This window comes from Molossus molossus, unplaced genomic scaffold, assembly GCF_014108415.1.
Source record: "Molossus molossus isolate mMolMol1 unplaced genomic scaffold, mMolMol1.p scaffold_m16_p_10, whole genome shotgun sequence".
Classification (NCBI taxonomy): Eukaryota; Metazoa; Chordata; class Mammalia; order Chiroptera; family Molossidae; genus Molossus; species Molossus molossus.
Window position 1 is genome coordinate 104,484,824 of NW_023425345.1, and position 27,321 is coordinate 104,512,144.

Genomic DNA, 27,321 nt, shown 5'->3' on the forward strand with positions numbered 1-27,321 from the left:
CCTGCACTTTGGAATCAATCAGACCAGGATCTGAACTGGGGCACTGACCCTGACTATACTACCTTTGGTGAGCTCTATCAAATCTCTCAGGTTTAGTGTCTCTGACTAAAAATTAAGAAGGCTGAGCCCTGGCCAGTTTGGCTCAGCGGTTAAAGCAAGTCCGGTCAAGGGCATGTGCCTGGGTTGCAGGTTTCCCTGGTCTGACCGGGACTGTGTGGGAGGCAACCCGTCGATGTGTCTCTCTCACATTCACGTTTCTCTCTCTTTCTAAAAAAAAAAAAATCAATGGAAAAATACCCTCAAGTGAGGATTAACAACAACAACAAAAAGAAAGAAATTAAGCCGGTTGTGAGCGTAGTGGTTAAGAGCAAGGATCCCAGTAACAGGCAGTCCACGCCGAATGCCAGCTCCAGACTATGGTTCTGTCACGTTGTTTAACCTCTACACCTGTTTCCTTGTGGGGGAAAGAGACCCGTCTCGCACTGCGAAGATGAGCTGAGTTAATATCACTCAAGTATTAAGAACCGTGTCTGGCACTCAGTAAGCACCAGATAAACGTGACATGTTGTTATTAGTATTACCTACCTTCTAGGGTTAATGTGAAGATTAGTTGCCTGAAAAATGACAGCTAAGCAAAAAATGGAAGTTATTCTTACAAAAGTCTGTCTTTCTCCTCTTTGTATAATGTTTAGTCTCAAGTATAATCACTTGCACTTGGAAGTTGGGAAGTTCCTTCCTTCCTTCCTTCCTTCCTTCCTTCCTTCCTTCCTTCCTTCCTTCCTTCCTTCCTCCCTCCCTCCGTCCCTCCGTCCCTCCGTCCCTCCCTCCGTCCCTCCCTCTCTGTAAGCTACTATCAAAAATACCTCATAAAATATATGCTATTACAATTATTAGCATGACCTGTGGAAATAAAGACTTGTTGTATTTAAAATTGTACTCAAAAACTTTGTTGACACAAATTCCCAACAAAAGGTAATTAAATAGCCCTGGCCGGTTTGGCTCAGCGGTAAGAGTGCCCTCGGACCAAAGAGTCCTAGATTCGGTTCCCGTAAGGGCATATACCTCAGCTGCAGTTTGTCCCTGGCCCTGGTTGGGGTTGTGTGGGTGGCAACCAGTTGATGTGTCTCTCTCACTTCGATGTTTCTCTCTCCTTCTCTCTCTCTCTCTCTTCCCCCCTCTCTCCCTCCCTCTCTGTCTTAAGATAAAATGCAAAAATGTCAAGTGAGGATTTAAAAAAAAAGTGATTAAATTAACATATTGTGGTGTGTGTGTGTGTGTATTTATTTTTTAATCCTCACTCAAGGATATCCTTCTATTTATCTTCAGTCAAAGTGGGAGGGGGAGAGAGGGGGAGAGAGAGAAACGTCGATGTGAGAGAGACACATCAACTAGTTGCCTCCCACACAAGCCCGACCAGGGCCGGGGATGAACTACAACCGAGGTACATGCCCCTGACTGGAACCAAACCGGTGACTCTTTAGTCCACGGGCTACTGTTCCAACTGCTGAGCCAAACCAGCCAGGGCTGTGGTATATATATTAAATGGAATTCTACTCAGCAGTAAAGATGAATGAAATACTGATAACCAACTAAAAAATGGACACACCTCAAACACATGATCTTGAGTGAAACAGACTAGATACAAAAGGGCACATATTGTATCGCTTTCATGTATATGAAAATCTGGCAAATGGGAATGAATCTCAGCGTGGACTGATAGCTGCCCAAGGCCGGGTGTGGTGTGGGCTCTTTCCACAGGGGCGCGAGGAAACTCCTGGGGACGAAGAAACTGTTCTTCATCTGGACTGAGGTGGTGCTGTTACAGGTGCATACATTTGTCAACATTCATTAAACTGTACACTTAAAATCCCCACAGTTTACTGTATGGAAACTATGTTTTAATAATGTTGCTTTTCAAATAAAACTCATCATTGACTGAATGAGAAGAATCGCTAATCTATTTGAGAGAAATTTTATTTTCCTGGAAACCAAAGGGAGAGAAGAGGTGACTCTGACAGTAATGGCCCAGCTTGGGGACGGGGAACAATCCCGCCCACTCTCCAGTGCCATAGCTCTGGCCACCCGAGCACCCGCAGGGCTGTTTCTGCCTTTAAGAAGCTCACAATGTGTCGCGCTGCTCACTTGGAATCCCAAAATATCCCGAGCAAGGAGGTCTGTTTGAAGCCACAGAGCTGATGCACACAGAGGTAAGACACTGAGCCCAGTGTATGACGGGGAGTCTCTGGAAATGAGAACACTGACTGGCCAGTCTGGTCGGGACGGGCCATTGTTTAGATGGCCAGGGATAAAGGTGCTCACTTTCTACAAGCCTTTCTGGGCCATGCCTCTCAGGGTGCTCCTGACAGGCCAGAAGCCAGCGCTGGAGAGCAAAGACCACTCACGCAGCGCTGCGGAGAAGTCTCCGGGGCAGAATTTGGTCACCAGGACACTGTCTGAAGCAGCAGCCAGAACCCAGAGGACGGGGGGCTCTCGTTCCTCGACTGGAGTTTGGCCAGCACACACGGGCAAGCCTTTTCATGGCTGCCCTGCCGCCCACACGTATTTGGAATTTTCGTTTCTACATGAGACGAAAGAAGCAATTTCACAGGCTTCATGCTTACTATCGAGTGGTATTCGTTCCATGCCCGAGTCATGTGGCCAAACTGAACTCAGGTCCACGATCCAAGGGACTAACTAAAAAAAAGGTTTGGTTTTCTGTCAAAATAAAAGGAAAACTCCAGCAGGTAAATGATAGAAAAAGAATTAGATCAGAATCAACGGACCTACTCTGTCTTTTAAAGGCATGTTCGGAGTCAGACGGCGAAGACTGCACAGCTTTGCGAATACGGCTGAACTGCACGCTTTAGTAGTGTTGTATTTATGGTATGTGGATATATCTCAATAAAAATAGCAATATACATATTTTAGGTCAATAAGAAATATTTGAAAATTATAGTACCTGCCTTTCCTTTTACTGTCCTTGATTTCTGGGCATAGCTACTGAATCGCATTGGAAAAGCTTTTTAGAAAATTCCAGCTCACTTGCCCTCAACATATATGGTTACAACTTAGGAATCAAGTAGAAATCCCCAAGGCACCAGGTAATACCAGCAAACAGAATACTGCATTTAAAAAGATTAAGCCATGGCCGGCTTGGCTCAGTGGTTAGAGTGCCGGCCCGCGGACCAATGAGTCATGGGTTCGATTCCTGTCAAGGGCATGCACCTCAGTTGTGGTTTGTCCCCAGCCCTGGTGGAGGACGTGTGGGAGGCAGCCAGCCGATGTGTCCTTCTCACATCCGTGTTTCTCTCTCTCCCCTCCCTCCCACTCTACCTGAAGATTAAAATAATAATAATAAAAAATAAATAAATAAAATAATTGATTTCATTGGAGGGTACTAGATTTTTATGGTCAATCAAAATACCTAATAAAGCACGCCTTAGTGTTGTTAGCACAACATGTGAAAATCAAGCCTTACGCCTGTTAAAATGACAATACTTTATAGTACAGATGGCCGCTGCCCAAACTTGTATCAGTGGCTCTCAGGGATGTCAAAACACAAGATGCCACGTGGGAACAGCGATATTGCATCAGAGTGAGCTTAAGACTGAGGCATCTCTTTCTGTCATAATACTGAACTTTATTGGCATTTTCTGTCACTTTAAAATGTGGTGATATATTTTCAAATGATCTCTTTTTTTGTGCTAAAATGATATCTCTATAGATAGCAAAAAGCAGAATATAATCAGAAAGAACTAGACTAAAAATAACGTGAGGAATAACCTTCCCCTGGTCTTACCGTCTCAAAAAGCAGCAGCTTCAATAATCTTTTCTAAGTCACCGGACATAAAAATGGTGGGCTTACCCACAGATAAACTGAATTGGATACCATTAAGTGGAAGTAGAAAGCCCTTTGGTTCTTTTTTTATTACTTAATGATACTTTTCACATCATTTATTTGCTATAAGGTTCAAACTTTTAATATCACGGTGCATTAAATTTCATTTCACAGCTGAAAAAGTCCCATTTAATAGCCACAGAAGAAAAGCATTTCACCTATATGATTCTAAGAATATTTGTAATAAGGAAAACAAATTTCAGGTTGAAAATTTCGGTGTACAGGAAAAAAGTGAGTTTCTGAGCTCTTTGGGAAGATTGCCTCACTCAGCAGCTAAATGACACCTTTTGACAATTATCTCTGGTTTTAGCTATAAATATTATATTTTGTATCTGGATTAGGGTGAGTTTTCAGAGTTCGGGTGAATGTCTGTAAGATTAAGTAAGGGGTGCCAGGCTGAGTGGCTTTGCTAAGAAATGGCTTTTAAAAGTTATTTATGCATAATTTGGAACCTAAGCCAATACTTTGTCAAGTGTAATAGAAATATTCCTTAACTGACCAGAGTTGTTTCTTAGTCTCCTTTTGGGACAGCCCACTTTGATTCCATCACTACACTTGATAAGGAACTAACCCTATGAATTATTTTTATCCTCTTTATACTTCCCTCATTGGGTTTGCTGAAGCCAGAGGAACTTCTATTTAAAGAGGAGTTTGGCAAAAAACACTAGCTGGTTGTCCTTGAAGCTCGCTTGAATCCACAGCGCAGGGAGCCATGTGAGCTGGTGCTTCTGTCATTTACATGCCTTCCTCACACTGGGCAGGAAGATGGGCCTGTCCGACAACGCCGGACAGACACCAACCTGCAGACTGCGCGTGACGGCGTGCTATGGCACACCGCGGGAGGGCGTGCTATGGCACACCGCGGGAGGGCGTGCTATGGCACACCGCGGGAGGGCAGCAGCGGTGCTATGGCACACCGCGGGAGGGCGTGCTATGGCACACCGCGGGAGGGCAGCAGCGGTGCTATGGCACACCGCGGGAGGGCAGCAGCGGTGCTATGGCACACCGCGGGAGGGCAGCAGCGGTGCTATGGCACACCGCGGGAGGGCAGCAGCGGTGCTATGGCACACTGCGGGAGGGCGTGCTATGGCACACCGCGGGAGGGCAGCAGCGGTGCTATGGCACACTGCGGGAGGGCGTGCTATGGCACACCGCGGGAGGGCAGCAGCGGTGCTATGGCACACCGCGGGAGGGCGTGCTATGGCACACCGCGGGAGGGCAGCAGCGGTGCTATGGCACACCGCGGGAGGGCGTGCTATGGCACACCACGGGAGGGCAGCAGCGGTGCTATGGCACACCGCGGGAGGGCGTGCTATGGCACACCGCGGGAGGGCAGCAGCGGTGCTATGGCACACCGCGGGAGGGCAGCAGCGGGCGGCTCTCCGGCTCTGCACATGACTGGTTATAACAGGTTTATGGGAGATCCACCGTATAAAGATCCGAACTTAATTAGAAGAGGTACTTCTGTCCTTCAATTAGTGCAGCACAATTTATTTTTTTCAGTCATTTAAAAATTTCTTCAATGACAGTTCGTTTTCAGTATTATTTTGTATTGGTTTCAGGTGTACGGCATAGTGGTTAGACAATCATACATCTGTACACTAATATTTCCAGGACCCAACCGGCACCACACAGAGTCATCGCAATGTTACTATGTTCCCTGTGCCGTACTTTACATCCCCATGACTATTCTATAACTACGAACCTGTACTTCTTAGTCCCTTCACCCCTTTTACCCAGTCCCCCAACCTCCCTCCTTTCTGGCAATCACCAGTACAGTCTCTGTGTCTATGAGTCTGTTTCAATTTTGTTTGTTTTATTCTTTAGATTCCACATTTAAGTGAAATCATATTGTAATTGTTTCTCTAACTGACTGACTTCACGGAGCATAATGCCCATTAGGTCACCCATGCTGTCATGATGGTTAAGATATCATTCTTTTTATGGCTGAGTAATATTCTATTGTGTTGTGTACATGTATATATGTACCACTGCTTTCAAATCCACTTGTTTATTAATGGGCACTTGAGTTACTTCCATAGCTGGCTGTTATAAGTAACTTGGCAATGAACATAGGAATGCATTTATTCTTTCAAATTAGTGATTTGGCTTTCTTCGGATAAATGCTCAGAAATGGAATTGGTGGATCATAAGGCAGATCACTGTTAATTATTTGAGGAAACTCCGCACTGATCTCCACAGTGGCTGCACAGTCTGCATTCCCACCAGCAGTGCACCGGGCTCCCTTTCCCCACACCCTGGCCAGCACTCCTCATTTGTGTGTTTACTGATGACAGTCATGCTGACAGGTACGAGGAGATAGCGCATTGTGGTTTTAATTGCATTTTTCTATGACAATTAGTGATGTTGAACATCTTTTCATATGCCTACTGGCCTTTTGTATGTCTTCTTTACAGAGTGTCTATTCAGGTTCTCTGCCCATTTTTTTTTTTTAATCCTCACCCGAGGAAATTTTTCCATTTATCTTCAGATAGAATGGGAGGGAGCGAGAGAGAGACAAAGAGAAACGACAATTCGAGAGAGACACATCGACTGGTTGCCTCCTGCACAAGCCCAATCAGGACCAGGGACCGAACCACAACCAAGGTACATGCCCTTGACCAGAATTGAACCCGCGACTCTTTGGTCCACAGGCTGATGCTCTAACCACTGAGCAATATAATCCAGGGCCATCTGCCCTTTTTATTTTTTTATCCTCACTCGAGGACATTTTGCATTTATCTTTAGACAGAGCGGGGGAGGAAGGCAGGGAGGAAGAGAGAAACATCGATGTGAGAGAGACACATCGACTGGCCGCCACTCACACAACCCCAACAGACAACCCCAACAGGGCCGGACAAACTGCGAACAAAGTATGTACCCTTAGCGGGAACCAAACCCGGGACTCTCTGGTCCACGGGCTGACACTCCAACCTCTGAGCCAAACCGGCCAGGGCTCTGCCCATTTTTTTAAACTGGATTGTTTGTTAGGTTTGGTTGTTGTTGTTTTTTTATCCTCACCTGAGGACATTTTCCATTTTTCGTTCAGATAGAGTGGGAGGGAGGGAGGGAGGGAGGAAGAGGGAGGGAGGGAAGGAGGGAGGGAGGGAGGGAGAGAGAGAGAGAGAGAGAGAGAGAGAGAAACATCGATGTGAAAGGAACACATCGAGTGGTTGCCACCCGCATCACCCAACCAGAGCCGGGGAGAAACTGCAACCGAGGTACATGCCCTTAGTGGGAACCGAACACGGGTCTCTCTGGACCGCAGGCCGATGCTCTACCGCTGAGCCAAACCAGCCAGGGCGGTTTGGTTTGTTTTAAAGTCTGTTTTGTCTGACATAAGTATTGCTGCCCTGGCTTTTTTTCCCCCATTTGCATGATACATCCTTTTCTGTCCCTTTACTTCAGTCTGTGTGGATCTTTTCCTGTATATTCATACGGGTCTGGGCCACTCATCTGTTGTTTTACCCACTCATCTATTGATGGGTACTGAGGTCGCATCCAGGTCTTGGCTATTGTAAAAAATGGTGCTATGAACATAGGGGTGCATATATTCTTTCGAATTAGTGTTTTGGGTTTCTTAGGATAAATGCCCAGAAGTGGAATTACTGGGTCATGAGGTAGTTCCATTTTTCTTTTCCATAGTGGCTCCACCAATCACAGCAAAATTTCTTAATTCACAAATCTCTTGCATATTAAAAAGATTCCTGATTAAAAGAGCTGATATTTTCTGGTATCAAGAAGTCTTCAGACAGCTCGGGTATCTGAAGAGGAGAAACATAAGACTATGGCTGAATGTTCCATCTCTATGTGGGTTAGTGGTGAAAGAAAAAGCTCTTTTGTAACTACAGGTGAGCTGTACCCTAACCTCAGTCTGCTGCCTCTTATCAGATGTGGTCTGAAACTGTGAGATGATGGGTAGAGTGCATTTCCCTTGCTAAAGGCCTTGCTTACTTAGAGCCACAATCAAATTCAACACAGTTACTAGAACGACTCATCATATATACTTTGTTGTTGGAGGGCCACCAGGGTCATTATTGTAGCACAGACCTGCTCAAGTTCAGGGTTAACAGAAGCTGTCCTGATGCCAGCCCTGTGACATCAGCACCCAAGGAAGCTGGACTCCTAAGACATAAGTCAAGGAATAAAGATCTGTCAACAGATGTTCCTGCCTGAATCTAGAACATTAGTGCGCAGTAAGGTGATCACTGGCTAGCTGCCTGCCCTCCGATGCTGGCTTCAGCGGGCCCGCCTGATGGCCTGAGGCATGACTATCCCATTACAGAGTCCTGGTGTGCCCGCTGGCATCCTGGACTCTAATTTAAAGACTTTGCACACGGAGAAAATACTTTACATTACTTCTAGTTTACTTTTAGTCTTAACTTGAAATAAAAATTCCCTTAGTTGTTTCGTGTTAGCAGACCAGCTAGATCATGTTATATTGGTAAGTCTCCACTTCAACATAACACATGAGCATCTGTGTGAACATGTGTCCATCACCACACACCTTGCTCCAAGCTGAACAACAGGGACCCTTACTGAGAGGTTCTGCCTGTGTCTTGTACACGCAGTTTTGTGGGCAGGGGCGATCAAGCTTTGAGCAATCCCCATAATAAAACCCTCCGTGTTCATGTCACCTCTCATCATAACAGTGTTTTTATTATTATTATTATTATTGTTATTAGCCAAAGAACACATATTTATAACCCACGGTGATGGCCAGAGGGAAGAGGGCGTGGGGGCTGGGTGGGTGGGCAAAGAGTGGGGAGAACAGGGACACCTGTAGTAGTGTCAACAATAAAAATAAAGTTTAAAAACCATAAAAGGGTTTTTAAAGCCATAACCTTAGAGGAAAGTGAGTATTGGCCTCTCCCTCCGTCATGGCTCTGCTGAAGGACAAGCAGTCAGGTGTGTTTCTCTGGGGAAGTTATGCGGGTCTCTGCTTTCTTCCGGGGTTCCAACCAGCAGAGATTAAACTACTTGCCTTCTAAGTCCTAGGTGAGTTAGAATTCCTTCTGCTGCTGCTGCTGACATTCTGTGCGGACAGACTGTAGATCCGGATGAAGCCCCTGGCCCAATACATGATTTAGCTTTCTGGGCACGGACAGTTGATCAGGGGGCCATTCAAGTGCGCAGGGGAAGACAGACCAGCCAAAGCAGGCATAAAAGAATGTGAAATCAAGGTTTTGAACAAGGAAATGAAAGGAACAGGGTTGTATTTAGGCAAGATTTATAAGACAGGATAAGAAGAGGAAGAACTGGTGACAATCCCCTCATTCTTCCTTTTATTCACTTTGGGGACACCTCACCTGGCCATGGAAACTTCTGCTTGCACACACGCCTCCCAGTGCAAAGACCCATCCTGACCTTATCTGCATGAGAAGCAACCCAAGAACTCCCCAGAGGACTCTGGCAGGATAAGGGACTGAAATAACTAACATCTCACATGACATAAACATCTGGAAATGTTGAAAGGAATGCAAGTTTTTTAAATGCAGAAATGAGTCCACAGAACAGGAAGAAGGAAAAGGAGGGTAGGGTGGCAGCGATGACGCAGTGGCTGCGGAGGGAGGACTGTGGGCCTCATTAGCCTGCAGCCTTTTCTGTTGTCCACCGAGAACAGGGAACAAAGCTGTGGCCTCAAGAGGTGGGACACTGGAACTAAGACACCCACATAACTTCTTGTCCTACACAATGAGAAAACAGACCTGGGAAGAATCTAGGAAGGTGAGAAGACGTTCCACTATTTCCTGCCTGGGTTCTAGGTAAAAACAACAAAGCATCCCCAAGCGCTTGCAATCAGTCTCAAGTCTTACATGAGTTGGAGTTCCGTATCACCTTCTGGGTACAGAAACTTCCAAGCCAAGAAATTAATAATAGTTGGCCCCAGACAGGAATAATTCTAAGGCTAATCTATAAGAGGACACACAAAATATATGTTTAAGGTGATCAAAGACATAAAAGAGAAACTGTAAACTTAAAAATCTTTAAAACCCCATCTAAACAGACTTTAAAAGAAAACCAAAGAGGACTTCTAGAATTGACAACTATAGTAACTAAAATTATAATTCTCAATGGGCAGGTTAATCAACAGATTAGACATATCCCACAAGAGAATTAATTAACTGAATATAGACCTGAGAAAATTACTCAGGAGGTAGTAGTCAGAAACAAAGAAGTAAATATAATAACCTAAGGGTAAAAGGATGAGCAATATAGCATGAGAGGATCCGATCTAATAGGAGTGCCACAAAAGAGAAGCGTGATGGCCCAGGCAAGTTTGGCTCAGCAGTTAGAGCGTTGGCCCATGGACCAAAGGTTCGCGGGTTCGTTTCCTGGTCAGGGGCATGTACCTGCGTTGTGGGTTTGATCCCTGGCCCCAGTGAGGGTCTTGCAGGAGGCAGCCAATCAATGTGTCTCTCTCACATCAATGTTTCTCTCTTTCTCTCTTTCTTCCTCTCCCCCTTCTACTCTATCTGAAAAGCAATGGAAAAACACAGCCAGTGTGGCTCAGTGGTTGAGCATTGACCCATGCACCACCACAAGGTCGCCAGTTCGATTCCCAGTCAGGGTATATGCCCAGGCTGTGGACCAAATCCCCAGTGGGGGGCATGCAGGAGGCAGCTAATCGATGTTCTCTCTCACCGATGCTTCTCTCTCTTTCTCCTTCTCCCTTTCTCTCTCTAAATATCAATGAAAAAAAATTTTTAAAAGAAATGTCCTAGCCTTGGCTGCCTTGGCTCAGCGGTTAGAGCCTTGGCCCTTGGATCAAAGGGTTGAGGGTTTGATTCCTGGCTGAGGGCACATACCTCGGTTGCAGGTTGGATTCCTGGCCCCAGTTGGGGTCATGTGGGAGGCAACCGATTGATGTGTCTCTCTCACATCAATGTTTCTCTCTCTTTCCCTTCCTTATTTCCATCCTATCTAAAAAAATAGATGGAAAAATATTATCAGGTGAGGATTAACAAGAAGAAAATAAATAATTAAATAAAACAAAAATGCAGATTCCCAAGTAGCCCCATAAATAATAAATATTTTCAACTTTTTGAAAATTACCTTTGCCTTGCCCACACAAATTTTAATTATATTAAAGATACAGAATACAATTTTGTGCTTTGATACAAGCCCATGTAAATCTAGTCTCTAAAAGGATTCCATGTTTTTCTAAATAAAGCTAACTCAGCAAGAGAAATAGTTGAGGACATCTGAAATTCACTTTAAAAGTACTATAGATACATCAAAAATAATACTTCTTGTTATGGCTACAAGACAAAATGCCAATTTTCCATTTACATTTTTAGAATCAGATAACAAGCCCCAAAATTTATTGACATTTATTGTCTCATAAGTAAGCAAATATAAGGACAAAAAAAGCATTTTCCGACTGATAAGAAATGTAACAAGAAACGTTACATCTCTGCCAAAAATACAAGGGAACAAAACATCTCTTTTTATAAAAAGCAACGATACTAAAAATTGATTGAATGCGTTTCTTCAGCTAAAAACATAACGTTCATCTCTGTGGCCATTAGCATTCGGTAGACCGGCTCATCCGCAAAGACTGGCGGATCGAGAGCACTTGCGCTTTTCCACTTTGCTTGTTTGGGGACATTTAAGTTGCCTCACAGAAAGGAACAAAAACAACTTCTAATTAGAAGAAACCTGTGGCAAGTGCTGTTTTTCAGGCATCATTTTACTCCAAGAAGAAAAATGCCACGCAAACAAATCCCAAAGATGAAAAGTGAAACCCAAACTATGTTACTTAGAACATTCTTTAATGGCAGTATTTAAGCTATTATTTTGGAAACAGGGATAACTCAAATGGTGCCAGGACCTAGTCTTCCAATAATCTCTTTCAGCTTTCATAGGGCCTCTCAGTTCCTCAGGAAAATTCCCCGTGACAGACCGTCAGAGCCCTGACTGCACGGGGCCTTCCCACTGTGAGGGAGCGCAGTGCGCCTCAGCCCTCTCTCCCGAACTCCCGGACCTCTGCAGCCAAGGCAGCTTCCCGCCCTCAGGAGGTGAGAGTCTGGGCTGCCTCAGCATCTCTCCAGGAGCTCAGGGGATGCCGACTACAGCACTGTCTTGGGCAGTGGAAGGTGGTACGTGATTACGGCTGGTGTAGGACAGCCTGTGTGGATTTGTCCTGGTAGCTGAAGGAGGTATCCTTACACGAAGATGACAGTGCAGACTGTCAGCAGAGTGTAGAATGGTTCGGAGATGGGCTGTGAGGTCACCCAGCTTGAATTCTAATCAACTCTGTGTGACCTTTCGCGATTACTTGGCCCTTTCTGTAACAACTTTCTCCATCTATAAACAGGAACGTCAATACTCCCTAAGATTATTGTGAAAATTAAAGGAGATATAGTTCAGCACAGTGCCTGGTGCATGGTAAGTACTCCGGAAATACTGGCTGTTATTATTAAGCTATTATTATTAAGAATAGTAGAAACAGAAAAACATGAGTGAATGGGGAAAAGGTACCGTACTAAGGTTTAATTTAAATGGCAAAACCAAGCAACATCTTCCATAAGAAGGTAGAATTCATAAAAATAACCTCCAATGATCTAATAAAAACTTGACAATACAAAGTGTGTAACTTTCAGGTAACCACACACTTAAATATTCTTGAATTCTGATCCCCAAACTTTACATTGTTACATATTTTTAGAGACTTATGTTGCGGGCTCAATACATTACATTTAATTCTTTTAAGCTATGATGCCATAAAGCAAACCTCAGACTCTGCATGCCACAGATCCCCCCACGAGGTAGCAAGCCCAGCTTCACACAGAGTTGCATCACTCTGAATTCCCGTGCTTTGCTCTGTGGCCAAGGTCAGAAAACTGGTCATCTGAATCTACCAACTGGGCTTCCCTCCAGACTGTCCTTTTTAGAACCAGCACTTGTGAGAGCAATGAGTACACGGCCGGAATGACTCATTTTGTGGCAGAATTATCCGCAAAGAAAGACCCCGGTGTCTAAGGGCATCATCTACTAAGGGACCTAAAGGCAAAGAGGCAAGAATGTCCTGTCTTCCGATTGTCAGAAAAGAAAAGGGTGTTTCTTTACGACACACCGAAAAGCCTCCTCACGCCCTGTACCGCTGAGACCAGGGTTCTCACGCTGACGGTCCAGGCAGGCACCTGAGGAACAATGTGGTTGTTTTTTCCCTCATTTACTTTAAAAACAGGACAAAAGACTGTGACTAAAGTATGTTAGAACAGAGACTAAACGCAGTTTTTCTGTGATTAATACTTCTTACTGTTTAATTATGTCAATTATTCTTAAACATAGTGGTAAAATATGCTACCGAAATGTATTTCCTGAGGATTATTTTAAAGCCTTCAACCCTCAATTTTTTAAATTAAATCAGAAAACATAACTATATTCTTTAAAAAATTACCAATGGTATAAAAAACCAACAACCCTCTGGACATTGGGGAGAAGCAATCCCTGGCTTCCTGGAGCTGTGACCCGCCCGGGGCCGTGCACTCACCAGGGGCTCTGCCATGATGATGCGAATCTTGCGCTCCGCCTGGCTGGTGAAGTTGACAAATAAACTCTTGAGGACATACTCCCCTGGCTTGCTGTCTGGGTCCACGCTGATGGGTAGCATGGTGGGCGGCCCTTTCTCCCGTTGCGTGCCAGACACAGGTGGAACTGGAGGCTTGATGTAGCCGTTGCCAACTGGAGAAGCTGAAAATTATAACAGACATTCTTACAGGCTGAACATCGCATCGGAAACATGCAGATCGGCTGTGCCAAACCGTAGGTGTAAGGATAGGAATCACACCTGGAATGCTGTACTTAGCATCATAACCTGGCCTTATTTTTAGAAATGGCGTCAGATCGTAATTATTTTGATTACTTTAGATTTGTGTTATGACATATTTGATAATCTTGAAATACTTCTGTGGCTACCACATTGCTTTAGGTAAATTATGTTGCAAGTACATAATACAGCTGATAAATCCAACAACACAAGACGTTTTTGGCTTTTTTTTTTTCATGGTATAGGGAAATAGATAGAGAATATACATGTGGGAATAAAAGTGATTTGTTGTCCTGGTTTTCCCAATTTCCAGGAGCTCTCTGTCTTCTCTGCTTCGTTCTAAATAACAGAACAAGGACTAACAAAATAAATGATGGAAAAACCTCAGGGGTTTCCGAGAACCAATCCGCCGTAGCCCCGCCTGCTCTCTGCCGAGAAGGATGGTCCTCCTGAGAGAGAGGCTCAGGCAGGCCCTCCCCGCGCCACCCAAAGCGTAGGTTTGACTCTCCACTCTCAGCACCCTTCGGTGCAGCTGGGATGCCCGCTTCACCCGTGTAAAATGTGCAGATTCACACGTGGACTAGATTTTATTCTGAACAGAGCTCCCGGTGAGTGGCCTCCTTTCAGAATGCAATAGTCAGACGACTATTTTAATTTGATAGTTACAGAAAATACAGTTTTAAATTATAGTTACAGAAAATAAATTTTCATTTATAAATGGAAAGTTGCTGTCTCTCCTTCTCAGCTGTGGCACACACAGCTCCCTTCTTCCAGCCCCTGCAGGATGTCGTTCTCGCTGTCCAATGGGAGGAAGTGGGCGTGGGCAGAGGCCTTGGGGACGCTGAGGATGACCCCACAGCAGACATGTAAAGGAAGACTGTATCATTTTGGGTGACTGGATACAGAGATCAAGAAAAAGAGTAAATAAAAAATTAGATCTCCAGTTTGGACTGGCTAGGACATCAGAGAAGGATGGTGTGCCATCAATACGAAGGGAGAAAGAAATTGTCCCTGAAGCCTTCTCAAAACTACAAGTAAACTCAAAGTTTCTCTTACTATCTTTCTACCCCAAGCCAAGTCCTGAGGAAGCCATGACAAATGCTTATTTTACGGAATTACAAGCACGTCCTCACTCCTGGTGTAAAGTTGTGTGCCCCCTCTCGCTAATGCCCATCCTCTCTGGCCACCGAGTCTGCCCTGCGGTGGAGGGGTCCCTCACCGTCTCACATGCCACTAATCTGTGAACACATGGCCTCTTCAGACAGAAAGTCAACGTTGCACATTACTGCTGCCCTCTCCACCCCCAGCTTTGTCGTCCAGGCCCTGGGCCACCTGCGGGTGACCTCTACAGCAGCCCTCTGCTGCCCTTAGTTCAGCACCTTACCCGCCAGCTGCACCTCTCTGCAGCATGGCTTCCCCACAGCACTGTCCTACTCCGCATCCAGGGCCTCGGCCACGAGCACACGGTGTGCACTCCTGGGGTGCGCTCCGGCTGTCCTCTCCCGCCGCCCCGTTCCACCTTCCCTGCTCGTCTGAGCCTCCTGTCCCTGCACAGCCACTCCCAGTGCCATCTCCACCAGCTGACCTCACTGGGGAGTTTGCATTTTCAGATTTAAACACATGACTCATGATCGTTGGCATTGTACCTCCCCATCACCTAAGGAAGACCCACTAGACAGGCGACAAGGGCATGATCACCCACTGGTCTGATGAGGGTCGGTCCGGGAACTGAGCCACACTCTTCTAAATGTAGCCCCTAAAGGTTCCCCAATAAGACTGTGGTCTCCCAGTCTGGCTGGTGTGGCTCAGTGGTTGAGCGTCGACCCATGCACCAGGAGGTCACTGGTGTGATTCCCAGGCAGGGCACATGCCCAGGCTGTGGGCCTGGTCCCCACTAAGGGGCATGTAGGAGGCGGTCAATCGATGTTTCTATTTTTCTCTCCCTCTCCCTTCCTCTCTCTCTAAAATCAATAAAGGATTAAAAAAAAAAAAAAGACTGTGTTCTCCCAGATCTAGTACAGAGTTCTTCACTCGGGCAATACCCAATAAATCTCCTTAACTAACTAAAATGGTATCTTACTTCGTTTCTGCACATCTTGGAGCGATTCACAGGGCGGGAACTCTCTGACAGGACTCAGCAGTGGAGTCTCTGGAGCAGTGGTCCTCCACCTTCCTCACGCCAGACCCTGTGATACCTTCCTCATGCTGTGTGCGGGCGTCTGCCTGTGGGCGGGCTGCCTGAGCCGGGTCTCGGTTCCTAAGACCACCCGCAATATGTGCTTTCCGATGGTCTTAGGCGACCCCTGTGAGGCTTGTTCGACCCCCCAGGGGTAGTGACCCACAGTTTGGGAACCGCTGCTAGAGGACTCGGGTGCTGGATTTGCAATGGACAGTCCTAGTTCAAGGGTGCTCCAAGCAGCTGCCTAGAAGTGCTACTCATTCGAAAGGGGCGCCTCAGACTCAGGTGGCACTTCCTGTGCGCTCGGCGCAAGTGCGCCTGTGGAGGGACACGTGTCCTCCGAGGCTTCCGAACGTACCCGGCGCTGTGCCACAGGACTGGGGACCGAAATACAAGCCAAGAAAGACTAAATGGAGGATGACTTTTTATAATCTTTCATTTTCTACAGGATCTCATCCATTTCTAGAAAACTGCAATAATCAGGTTGACGCAACATGTAACTGCAAGACCAGGTCCATGACTGTAAGGCCGCGGGCCCTGAAGTCATACCTCTGGCGAGAGCGTTCCCAGGGTGACCTCGCAGCGTCCCTGCAGAGCCGCCGACTGGAGCCAATAGCTGACATCCAGAGACCAGAATGTCTCTTAGACCAATGTTCCACTTAAAATGCTCAAGTGCCAATTCACTACTGTCGTACAATGACAGTAGTACTTCAAAGCCAGATAGCCTGTGAACACAAAAGTCCGAGTGCACAGCCTTTATGAGCTGGACCAGTTCTAGCCCAGCGGAGCCTGGGCCACAGCTGAAATCTACACATTTTTGGGATCAGTCCTCTAGTTTCTAAGTTCACAACAGCGTGGAAACAGAATTACAAGGGAAAGGTGCCACCTCTCTGGCAGAAACACTAACAGCAAAGGAAGAAAGAAATGGCGTAACTCCAGAAAGCCACCAGACCTTAAAAAGGCAGTTGCCTGAAGCCACAAGTACAGGCCACAGAATGTGACATTCTCATGGGCTTGGGGACGTGATGACTCGGTCCGGCGTGTGGTCACGATGAACACTCACGAGATGACCCGAGTCCCATGGGAAGGTAAAACATGTCCCATAGGGGAGCAGGTGGGGAACAGAGCGACAGATCTGCAGCAGGTTTGCTTTCCGAGGAAAACCCGAAAGAGGCTTTGGTGTCTCAAGCAGGAAAGGCTGACTCTAAGAACGCAGCTCTCAGGAAGTAACCCTATTTGTGTACACACCTGACAATAACACACAATAACATCGAATGGAAACTTTCACTGAAAAATAAACAATAGCTCAGCCGGTGTGGCTCAGTGGAGGGAGCATCATCCCGAGGACGAGAGGTCCTGGTTTGATTCCCCGTCAGGCACGTGCCCAGGTTGCAGCTCAGTCCCCAGCAGGGGGTGTGCAGGAGGCAGCTAATCAATGAATCTCTCTCACGTCAATGTTTCTATCTTTCTCTCCCTTCCTCTCTCTCTAAAAAATTAATGTAAAACAATTAAGAAAAGTAAATAATAAATTAAAATATAAATCTGTGCACAGTTCTGATTCCTAACTGAAACTTAGTATTATTTTTATTGAATTTATTGGGGTGACTGACATTGGTTGATAAAATTATATCCAGAAATTAGTTGCATTTCTATACACCAACAATGAACTATCAGAAAGGGAAACCAAGAACACAATTCTATTTATAATTCCATTAAAAATACCTAGGAATCAATGAAACTTATTTTTCATTGAAACCGACAAACTGCCAATTCAGGAACAGCCGTACTCAAGCCCTGCTTCCCAGCTCTGCAAATGCAGGCCGTCACGGTGGGACTTGACTCCCCGCCACCAGGGTGCTTTGCCTACTATCCGTCACCCGGCAAGTCCGCCCATATTTCAGGGTCCAGTTCAGTGTCCCCTTGTCCACCTGGCTGGGTCTTGCTCAGCCTGCTGTTCATGTGGGGCCTCTGGAAGGATGGCTCCCTTATAATGAAAGGGTCCTCCTGACTGTCCAGAGGTATCTGGCCTCCCCCACCTTAATACATGTTGAATCAATGATTTAATTTGTTAGATTAAAAACTTCTCGCCCTGGCCGGTTTGGCTCAGTGGTTGGAGCGTCGGCCTGCGGTACAGAGAGACCCGGGTTCGGTTCCCGCTAAGGGCATGTACCTCGGGTTGCAGTTTGTCCCCGGCCCTGGTTGGTCGTGCGGGTGGCAGCCACTCAATGTGTCCCTTCACATCGATGTTTCTCTCTCTCTCTCTCTTCCTTTCTCTCCCTCCTGCTCTATCTGAACAAAAAATGGAAAAATGTTCTCGGATGAGGATTTAAAAAAATAAATAAATAAAATAAAAATAAAAACTTCTCCCATTTAAATTTCTTACATGTGGTCCAGCAGGTGTGGCTCAGTGGTTGAGCACCGACCCATGCACCAAGAGGTCACTGGTTCACTTCCCGATCAGGACACATGCCTAGGTTGTGGGTCCGATCCTCAGTGGGGGGCAAGCAGGAGGTGGACAATCGATGTTCTCTCTCATAGATGTTTCTCTCCCTCTCTCCCTCTCTCTCTAAAATCTATAAAGATCCTGGCTCAGGCAGGATCTGCTTTTCCAACCCATCGCTTCGGCTTGTTCCGATCTGTGTCGGCTCCTGTTGGAGATGAGAGTATTAACCAGCTTGCGAAGGGCATGAATCAAGGTGGCCATTGGATGCCCTGCTCTCCGCCCCTTCACCAAGCCCGCAGCTTGGAGAAGAGGGAGCCTCTGCTTGCTTTTCTCAGGCTTACACAGGGTGAGCCGGTTTTTCAAAACACTCCACCCTCTTTCTGGAACCAGACTCAGAGCACTGGGAATGAAAAACAGTTTCCTTTTTATTCCGAAGTGTCTCTGAGACTGTATGTGACAATTGGTCAAAGTAGTTACCCCTGTTAGAAAGGGTAGACCATTTCAGTAATGACTTTCTAGAGATCGACGTCCACTTGTCTTTCGACAGGGGAGAGATCCATGAGATGCCTTTGCTCACAGTTGGATATAAGTTGTTCCTTCCACCAGTTCCCAGTGCGTGTTCATTCAGTAGGTCCCAAAGGTGAACCCTTTAGTAACCAAGACTGTTCTCTAGGCCCACAATTTCCCACCGTCCCTCTGTCCCCAAAGTCTTCGCTTACAGGAACACTTCCTGAAGCATAACAAACCAAGGATGACACAGCTGCCATGAGAACATGTCGCAGTGTGCAGCGGACAGTAGGCTGTCCCCTGATGCATTTATGAGGGTGCTTGAGAAATTGCATTTTAAATGTTATTGCAAATACTCAAAATGACAGAAACTCTGAAAGCCATTGAAAGTAGATTAGGATAAAAAGAAAGAAACCTCCAAGTATGATAGGAAGAATTACTGTCCTCTGAAGAGTTTTATTAAGAAATAAAAATGCTGGAACAGGAAGAAACAATTAGTTTGAACAACATAAAATCATTTCTTAACAAAAAGATGAATGATTCCTAAACAATTTGATATATTTCAAAGTAGTTCAAGAAGAAACTAATGGTTAAAAATGCTTAAAAATAATTTTTGCCTTGGAAGAAAAATATATTCAACATACTTAGTTTTACTTAAAAATTTCCATAAAATTTTGATAATGTGAAATGTTCCTCCCATTCTTATTGATTAGATACATTCCAACTTTCCCTTACACTAGTTAGTTCTCTTAATCCTATAGTTCTCAAATTGTGTTCCCTCAAGTTCAGAGTCCCCAGGATATCTCTTGGTAATTTATGTCTTTAATCCTCAAAAAAAAAAAAAAAAAATCTTAACAATCTCCCTTCTACAGATAAGACCAAGGGAGCTCAGAGAGCTTCAGTGCCGGCCCTCGGCTGCGAGGGTCTGACTCAGGACCTGAACTCAGGTCTACTGACAGCATACCTGGGGGCTTCCTGTGTCACTGTCTTTAAAAACGAAACAATAACAACAACAAACACACATTGCTCACGATGAAGACTGAATAAAATAAGTCTCCTTGCCCCCAGATCTTTCCCTGGCATAAGCTAGTTTGGGGACTTCAAGGGATAACAACAACAACAACAAAAAAAGAATGTGATTTGAGGAGTGGGTTATTTTCTAGAAAGACTCCTGTAACATTCATCCATGGAGGTTCCTCCTGCCAGGCTGTCTGCCCTCTTGAACCGGAATGCATCATTTGGCCATGAGAGGGGCTTGCAGAAAGGCTAGATGGACAAAAAAAGAGTCAAGAATACAGGTCCATAAAAATATAGGAAAGCTGATTAATGACACACATTACAAAGGTCTAGAGACTGTTCCTTCCCAAATATACTGACGGTATAACATTTCACTGGCTGTTATCCTAACAAGGAGCAGTGACCTTGAAGGCACAGGTAGGTCTCTGTTTACTTCAATCTGAGGCCTCACAAAACCAGTTTTGTCTTTGGTTTCCCAAGACTGAACACCTTGGAGGGAGTGAAGTTCTTCAATAAATAGAAAGTCAGCATCCAGTCGCCACCCTCTTTTCTTTTCGCTCTTCCTCTGCCTTTCAGCACTTTTTAGGGAAAGGACAGTGACACTGCAGTGACTTCCTTTATAAATGTCCATCATCTCCTGAGAGGCCATTACATGGACTGGCCCTGATTTTCAAAGTAGGCACTGTCACCAGAGCCTGAAAGAATGTCTGCCAAGATCCGTGAGCAGAAGAAGATGAGGTTACATTGACATTTCAAGGTCCTTCTGTCGCCAAAAGGAGAGCGAGTAACCTGCGAGAGGCAGGATATTCCTGAATTTCAACTTGCTCCTCCCCAAGTGGAGCTGACAAGCGGCTCTCATTCCTGTGCCCTGGCTCGCCTGTCTCTGCCATCTCTCTGTTTTTTCTCTTTTTTTTATTTTCTTCCTCTTTAGGCTCATTTTGTGCAGCAAAACCTCATGAATTTGAAACCCATTAATTCGGAATTTGTGATAAGTTGGACAAGGCCTTACACTTGTTTATGTTAACTTTGGAAAAGGTTTTCTGATGTACAGTGTGGATCAGTGATGCTCAGCAGCACTACACATCGGATTCCCCAGGAAGGCTGTGCCCACCTAATTCATTGGGTGAGGGGTGGGGCTCAATGGTTTGCATTTCTAATTGGTCCCCAGGTTATAGCAACACTGCTGGCCCCGGGACCACACTCTGGCACCTCCGTAGTAAACAAACATGAAAGCAAAGGGGACCAATTAATCTAGTTGGTAAAACTGTTTCATCCATAGCAAAACTAAAAGGGTTCAATGAACACCCACAGGGAAAAACTGGCAGCTCCAAAGCCCACTGTGATAGCCAAAATGGTGAAACACAGAAACAAAAGCCAAATGAAAGAACAAGAGACCTCTACCGAAGATGAGATAAATGAGGTGCAGTTAAGCAAGTTAACAGAACTAGAATTCGGAGCCACGATCTTCAGGAAGCTCAACAGCATGTGTAAGGACATGAACATCATGAGTAAAGACATAGAAATGTTGAAAATCAACCAACTGGAAATTAAAAACCACCAAAAAGAAATGAAGAATGACATATCAGAAATAAAGAACACATTGGAAGGTCTAAATAGCAGAGCAGAGGAAGCTGAGGACTGGATCAGTGAATTAGAAGTTAGGGTAGAAATAATCAACCAATCAAAAAACCAAAAGGAAAAAACTATTAAAAATCAGGAAGACAACTTAAGAGAACTGTGGGACAACTGGAAACGTAATAACATAATAACATTTTCATCATAGGAGTCTCTGAAGAAGAAGAAAATGAGCAAGGGTTAAAGAATATGTTTGAAGAAATAGTGACAGAAAACATTCCCTAATTTGGTGAAGGAAGAAGGCATTCAAGTTAAAAAAGAACAGAGAGCCCCAAGGAAGAAGAACCCAAACAGGCCCACACCAAGACACATAGTAATCAAAATGCCAAAAATTAAAAACAGAGAGGGAATCCTAAAAGCAGCAAGAGATAAGCAGCAGGTTACCTACAAAGGAAACCCCATAAGGCTCTAAGATGACTTCTCAACAGAAACACTACAGACCAGAAGGGAATGGCATGAGGTAATCAAGGTCATGAAAAACAAGGATCTGAATCCAAGACTACCCTACCCAGCAAGGCTATCATTCAAAATGGAAGGTCAAATAAAGAGCTTCCCAGACAAAAAAAGGCTAAGGAAATATATTAGCACCAAACTAGCACTGCAAGAAACATTAAAAGGACTGCTGTAATTAGAAGGAGAAATAGGAAGAAAAATAGAACCACACTAAAAAATAAATGGCAATAAATAAATACATATCAATAATCACCTCAAAAGTAAATGGATTGAATGCTCCGATAAAAAGACACAGAGTAGCTGATTGGAAAAGAAAGCATGGCTCATCTATATGTTGTTTACAAGAGACCCACCTCACAACAAAAGACTCACATAGGTTGTAAGTGAAGGATGGAAAAAAATCTTCCAAGCAAACAGAAAGGAAAAAAAAGCTGGGGTAGCAATACTCATATCTGATAAATTAGATTTCCAAATGAAGACCATAACTAGAGACAAAGAAGGCCACTACATCATATTGAAAGGATCTATCCAACAGGAAGATATAACCTTGATAAACATTTATGCTCCCAACATAGAAGCACCAAAATATTTCAAAAATCTTCTGGAAGACTTCAAAGGAGAAATTGATAGCAATACAATCATAGCAGGGGACTTCAACACCCCACTGACATCACTGGATAGATCCTCTAGACAAATAATTAGCAAGGAAACACACACTCTAAATGAAGCAGTAGACCAAATGAATTTAATAGATATCTACAGAGAATTACACCCCAAAACTACAGAATTCACATTCTTCTCAAATGCACATGGGACATTCTCAAAGATAGATCACATGTTAGGACACAAACTAAATCTCTACAAGTTCAAGAAGACTGAAATCATATCAAGCATCTTCTCAGATCACAATGGCATGAAACTAGAAATCAACTGCAACAAAAACATGCAGGGACATTTGAACACATGGAAGCTAAATAGCATGTTATTAAATAACGAATGGGTCAATGAGGAGATCAAGAAAGAAATTAAAAACTTCCTGGAATCCAATGAAAATGAACACACAACAATACAAAACCTATGGGATACAGTGAAAGCAGTTCTGAGAGAGAAGTTCATAGCACTACAGGCCTACATCAAGAAGCAAGAAAAATCTCTAATAGACTACCTAACCTCACAACTTAAAGAACTAGAAAGCAAACAAAAATAAAACCCTAGAGCAAGTAGAAGGAAGGAAATAGTAGAGATCAGAGCAGAAATAAATAAATGAAATGTTTTTAGAGTATAAAAAAAAATTCAAAGGATCACTGAAACAAAGAGCTGGTTTTTTGAAAAGATAAACAAGATTGATGGACCATTACCTAGACTCACCAAGAAATAAAGAGAGAGAACACAAATATGCAAAATCAGAAATGAAAGAAGAGAAGTAACAACTGACACCACAGAAATACAAAAGATTGTTAACAACTACTATGAACAATTATATGGCAACAAATTCGACAATCCAAGAGAAATGGACAACTTTCTAGAAACACACAGTCTCCCAAAACTGGACCAGGAAGAGATAGAAAACTTGAACAGACCAATAACAACAGAAGAAATTGATGATGTAATCAAGACTCTCCAAGCAAACAAAAGCCCAGGCTCGGATGGCTCAACATCACTAATCATCAGAGAGATGCAAATTAAAACAACAATGAGGTATCACCTCACACCTGTCAGAATGGCCGCCATCAACAAATCATCAAACAACAAGTGTTGGCGAGGGTGTGGAGAAAAGGAGACTCTAGTACACTGCTGGTGGGAATACAGACTGGTGTAGCCACTATGGAAAACAATATGGTGTTACCTCAAAAAATTAAAAATTGAACTGCCATTTGACCCAGTGATCCCACTTCTAGGAATATACCCTAAGAAGCCTGAAACACCAATCAGAAAGAATATATGTACCCCCATGTTTGTAGCAGCACTATTTACAATAGCTAAGATCTGAAAACAGCCCAACTGTCCATCAGTAGTTGAATGGGTAAAAAAGTGGTGGTACATATACACAATGGAGTACTATGCAGCTATAAGAAAGAAAGATCTCTTATCCTTTGAGAAGACATGGTGGGACCTGGAAAGTGTCATCCTAAGCGAAACAAGCCAAACAGAGAAAGACTATCATATGATCTCACTTATTTGTGGAATATAATGAACATAACAGTGTGAGGAATGGGATAGTCCCAGATACGTGGAAGTGGGGTACAGACTGACTAGCCCTAAAGAGGGGGTGGGGGGAGAGATAAACCACAGAACTTATATGCATGTGTGCATGAACAATGGACAGGGACAACAAAGCTGGGGTGAGGGCGGAAAGGGAGGGGGAGAGGGGAATCAGTGGGGGAAAAAGGAGAAACATCTGTAACAAAAATAATTAATTAATTAAGAAAAAAAACAAAAACAAAACTAAAATTAACTCCAAGTAATTTAATGTCTCATAGGCAAAACACAGAACATTTAACAGGGAGTAAACATCCAAGTCCTGGTAGGGTACTATGTGACCTTGGGGGAGAACTTGTACCCACTGGGCTTTGGTTTCCTTACCTGTTATTCTTTTTTTAAATCTTCATCTAAGGAAATGTTTCTATTGATTTTAGACAGAGAGGAAGGAGGGAGGGGGAGAGAGAGAAAGAGAGAAACATCAGTCGGTTGCCTCTCGACTGATTGAACCCACAACCTAGGTATGTGCCCTGACCGACAATCGAACCCACAGCCTTCTAGTATAAAGGACGATGCTCCAACCAACCAAGCTACCCAGCCAGGGCCATACCTGTTATTCTTAAAAAGGCTAAGCCAGGTTGCCCTTTCTAGCTCCAGTGTTCTATGACTGTATAAAGGTATCCACTGACAATGAATTTAAAAAATCACTTATTAAAAAATTTCACAATTCAGCCTGGCTCAGTGGTTGAGTGTCAACCCATGCACCAAGACATCGCCAGTTCAATTCCCAGGCAGAGCATATGCCCAGGTTGTAGGCCTGATTCCCGGGCAGGGGTGGGGGGATTAGGGGGTGTCATGTCGAAGGCGGCCAATTGATGTTCTCCCTCATTGGTGTTTCTATCTCTCTCTCCCTCTCCCTTCCTCTCTCTCTAAAAAGTTAATAAAGAAAAACATTGTTTTTTTAATTTCACAATTCAGACAACAATTGACACCTGCTTTCCCTTGGAGCACTGTGGATTAGTGAGATTCTAGTGTTTATCTTCTGGATTGCGAAGGCTTTACACATAATCTTTACCCTTCCAGTTGTACCTTCACTTCTCTGGTTCCACGCAGCTTTCTGAGACTGGTGACTACCTACCCTGCAGGTGGACACAAGAGGAAGCCTGTCTTCATTCCTCGCTGTAAACTCAAGATACGTGTTAACGTGTTTTTAAAGATTGGGTGCTGAGAGTCTACCCCTCATCACATCCTGGGCTAGGCCTCGCGAAGGACAGAGGCATGGCCTCCGTTCTGGACCACTGATTCGCCAGATGTTGTGGAACACGTGGACACAGGCCTAAAGGACAGCTAGGATTCTGACAGGCACAGACGACCAAGGGGCAACCCAGACGGAGGGGACCCCTTGGCCAGCACACGGAGGGCTCTGCTAAGGGTCCCTCCTCGCCCCCTCCTCCCTCACCTCCCACCACATCTCTATCTTAGCGTGTCCACACTTTGTTTTCATCAAAGAACCACAAAGTCCTCAAGAACAGGACTATGCCTTGTCTTTATCCAATCACTTAGGACTGTGGCTGGTATAACCAATTAAATAAGTGTGCTTACTTAATATTTGCTGAACTGAACCCATCTGATTCCACAATGCAGTCTTTGTGCAAATAAAATAACTGAACAAGTAAATATGAAAAACAAACTCTTAAGTCCTATAAAAATGTAGGTTTTTAAATTCTTATCATTAGAATTAAAGTCTTGATTGGGCAGTCAGTGAGTCTGCACTCTATTTGGAGGACGATTAGGAATTAGCAGGTTTCTAAGAAGAAAGGTCGATCAGACTGTTTGGTAGGATGGGCTAAACATGGGTTGTTGGAGGAAGAACACAAATGAAAGACCACTGCACCTACCGTGAGAGGAACAAGAGAGGCGGGAACCAGATGGGGCGGAGCGGGACAGAGGGACGAGCCTGTGTTGTCCAGATGCATCTGAAATCCTCCCACATCACCCTTTCCCAGTGCAGGAAACAGCAGGTGTGTGTGTCCCGGTGAGATGTCGTAATGACTAAGGTGTATAAGAAGCTTTTTTGGAATACGGACTCCAGAAGCTTTCTCCAAATGTGCTATCTGTGGCAAGATGTTGATCTGCGTCCTTGTACCCAAGCACTGAAACTCCTGGCCATGCGTTCTGGGGAACACAAGGCGGTGCTCAGTCTTCCGGCCTGAGGACAGACCCCAGCTTGTGGCAGAGATGTCCGTGTTCAGCAAGTTTCCAGAGCATTAGCGCTATTGTCCGCTTACAAGCAACGATGGGGGTCTAAGACAAGTTAAATGTCACCATAAGGAAGCCAAAGAGCTAATCCAGAACCAGGTCAATTCTACAAGAAAATGGCACCGATTCTGCAAGTCCGTGGAAGAGACAAAAGTGTGCAGAACGGGTGAAGGAGGCACAGGAGACAGAAGAGCCAACGCAGTATGTGCACCTTGTTTAAAGCTTTTTCCCTCCTTTTTTCCTTGGTATGAGCAAACCAACCATTAAAAGACATTTTTAAAAGTGACAAAGCAGTGTGAATATGCACTGGATAATAGGGATACCAAAGAATTATGGTCAATTTTGTTAAGTATGTTAATGGCATTGTGTAGGCAAGAAAATACCCGTATTTTCTAGAATGCATACTGATGATATGAAGTTCAATGAGATTATGCCTAATTCAATTCCAAGTACTTTGAGGAAGAAATGATCTGAATAAAGAAGTATGACTAAAGCTTGGTAACGAATATGAGTGGTGGCGACATGTTGTCTATTCTACCGTTCTTTCTCCTCTTGTGCTCGTTTTCAACAATTATAATATCGTTTTCAGAACATAAGACCAATTTGTAAAAGGTTTTCTATGTCTTATAATGGCAATAACGAAGGAATGCTATCTTACAACTTCAATTACAGAAAGCATATACATTCCTCTATAAAAGTAATGAACACCCTCTCCAACCCAGGGCCCTTCATGGAGGTCTGAGTGCCCACTGAGATGTCAAGTCCAGCTCCGTCCTTCCAGGCCACGAAGTGCGTGCACTGGACGGTGTGGATCCGAACGCACGGCCGCCGCACCCAGCACGGGTGAGTGGGGGGGTGTCATTTAAATAGGCACCCTTTGTTGTCCTTGTGTTACAATGTAGCTTCAGTCCCTTCAGAACTATTTTTGTCTCAAAGACTGTGAGGTGGGTTAACCA

The 27,321-nt window shown here is 44.5% G+C and overlaps 1 protein-coding gene across 2 annotated transcripts in view; it reads right to left on the bottom strand.

The window, feature by feature from the left end:
- The window catches only part of FRY (FRY microtubule binding protein), a 309,064-nt gene that overhangs the window by 237,926 nt on the left and 43,817 nt on the right, over nucleotides 1–27,321 (bottom strand). For both annotated transcript variants that reach the window (XM_036251399.1, XM_036251398.1), the window contains exon 2: nucleotides 13,398–13,597. In XM_036251399.1, coding sequence (XP_036107292.1) covers nucleotides 13,398–13,597 — 200 coding nt within the window. The remainder of the gene's footprint in view (nucleotides 1–13,397; nucleotides 13,598–27,321) is intronic.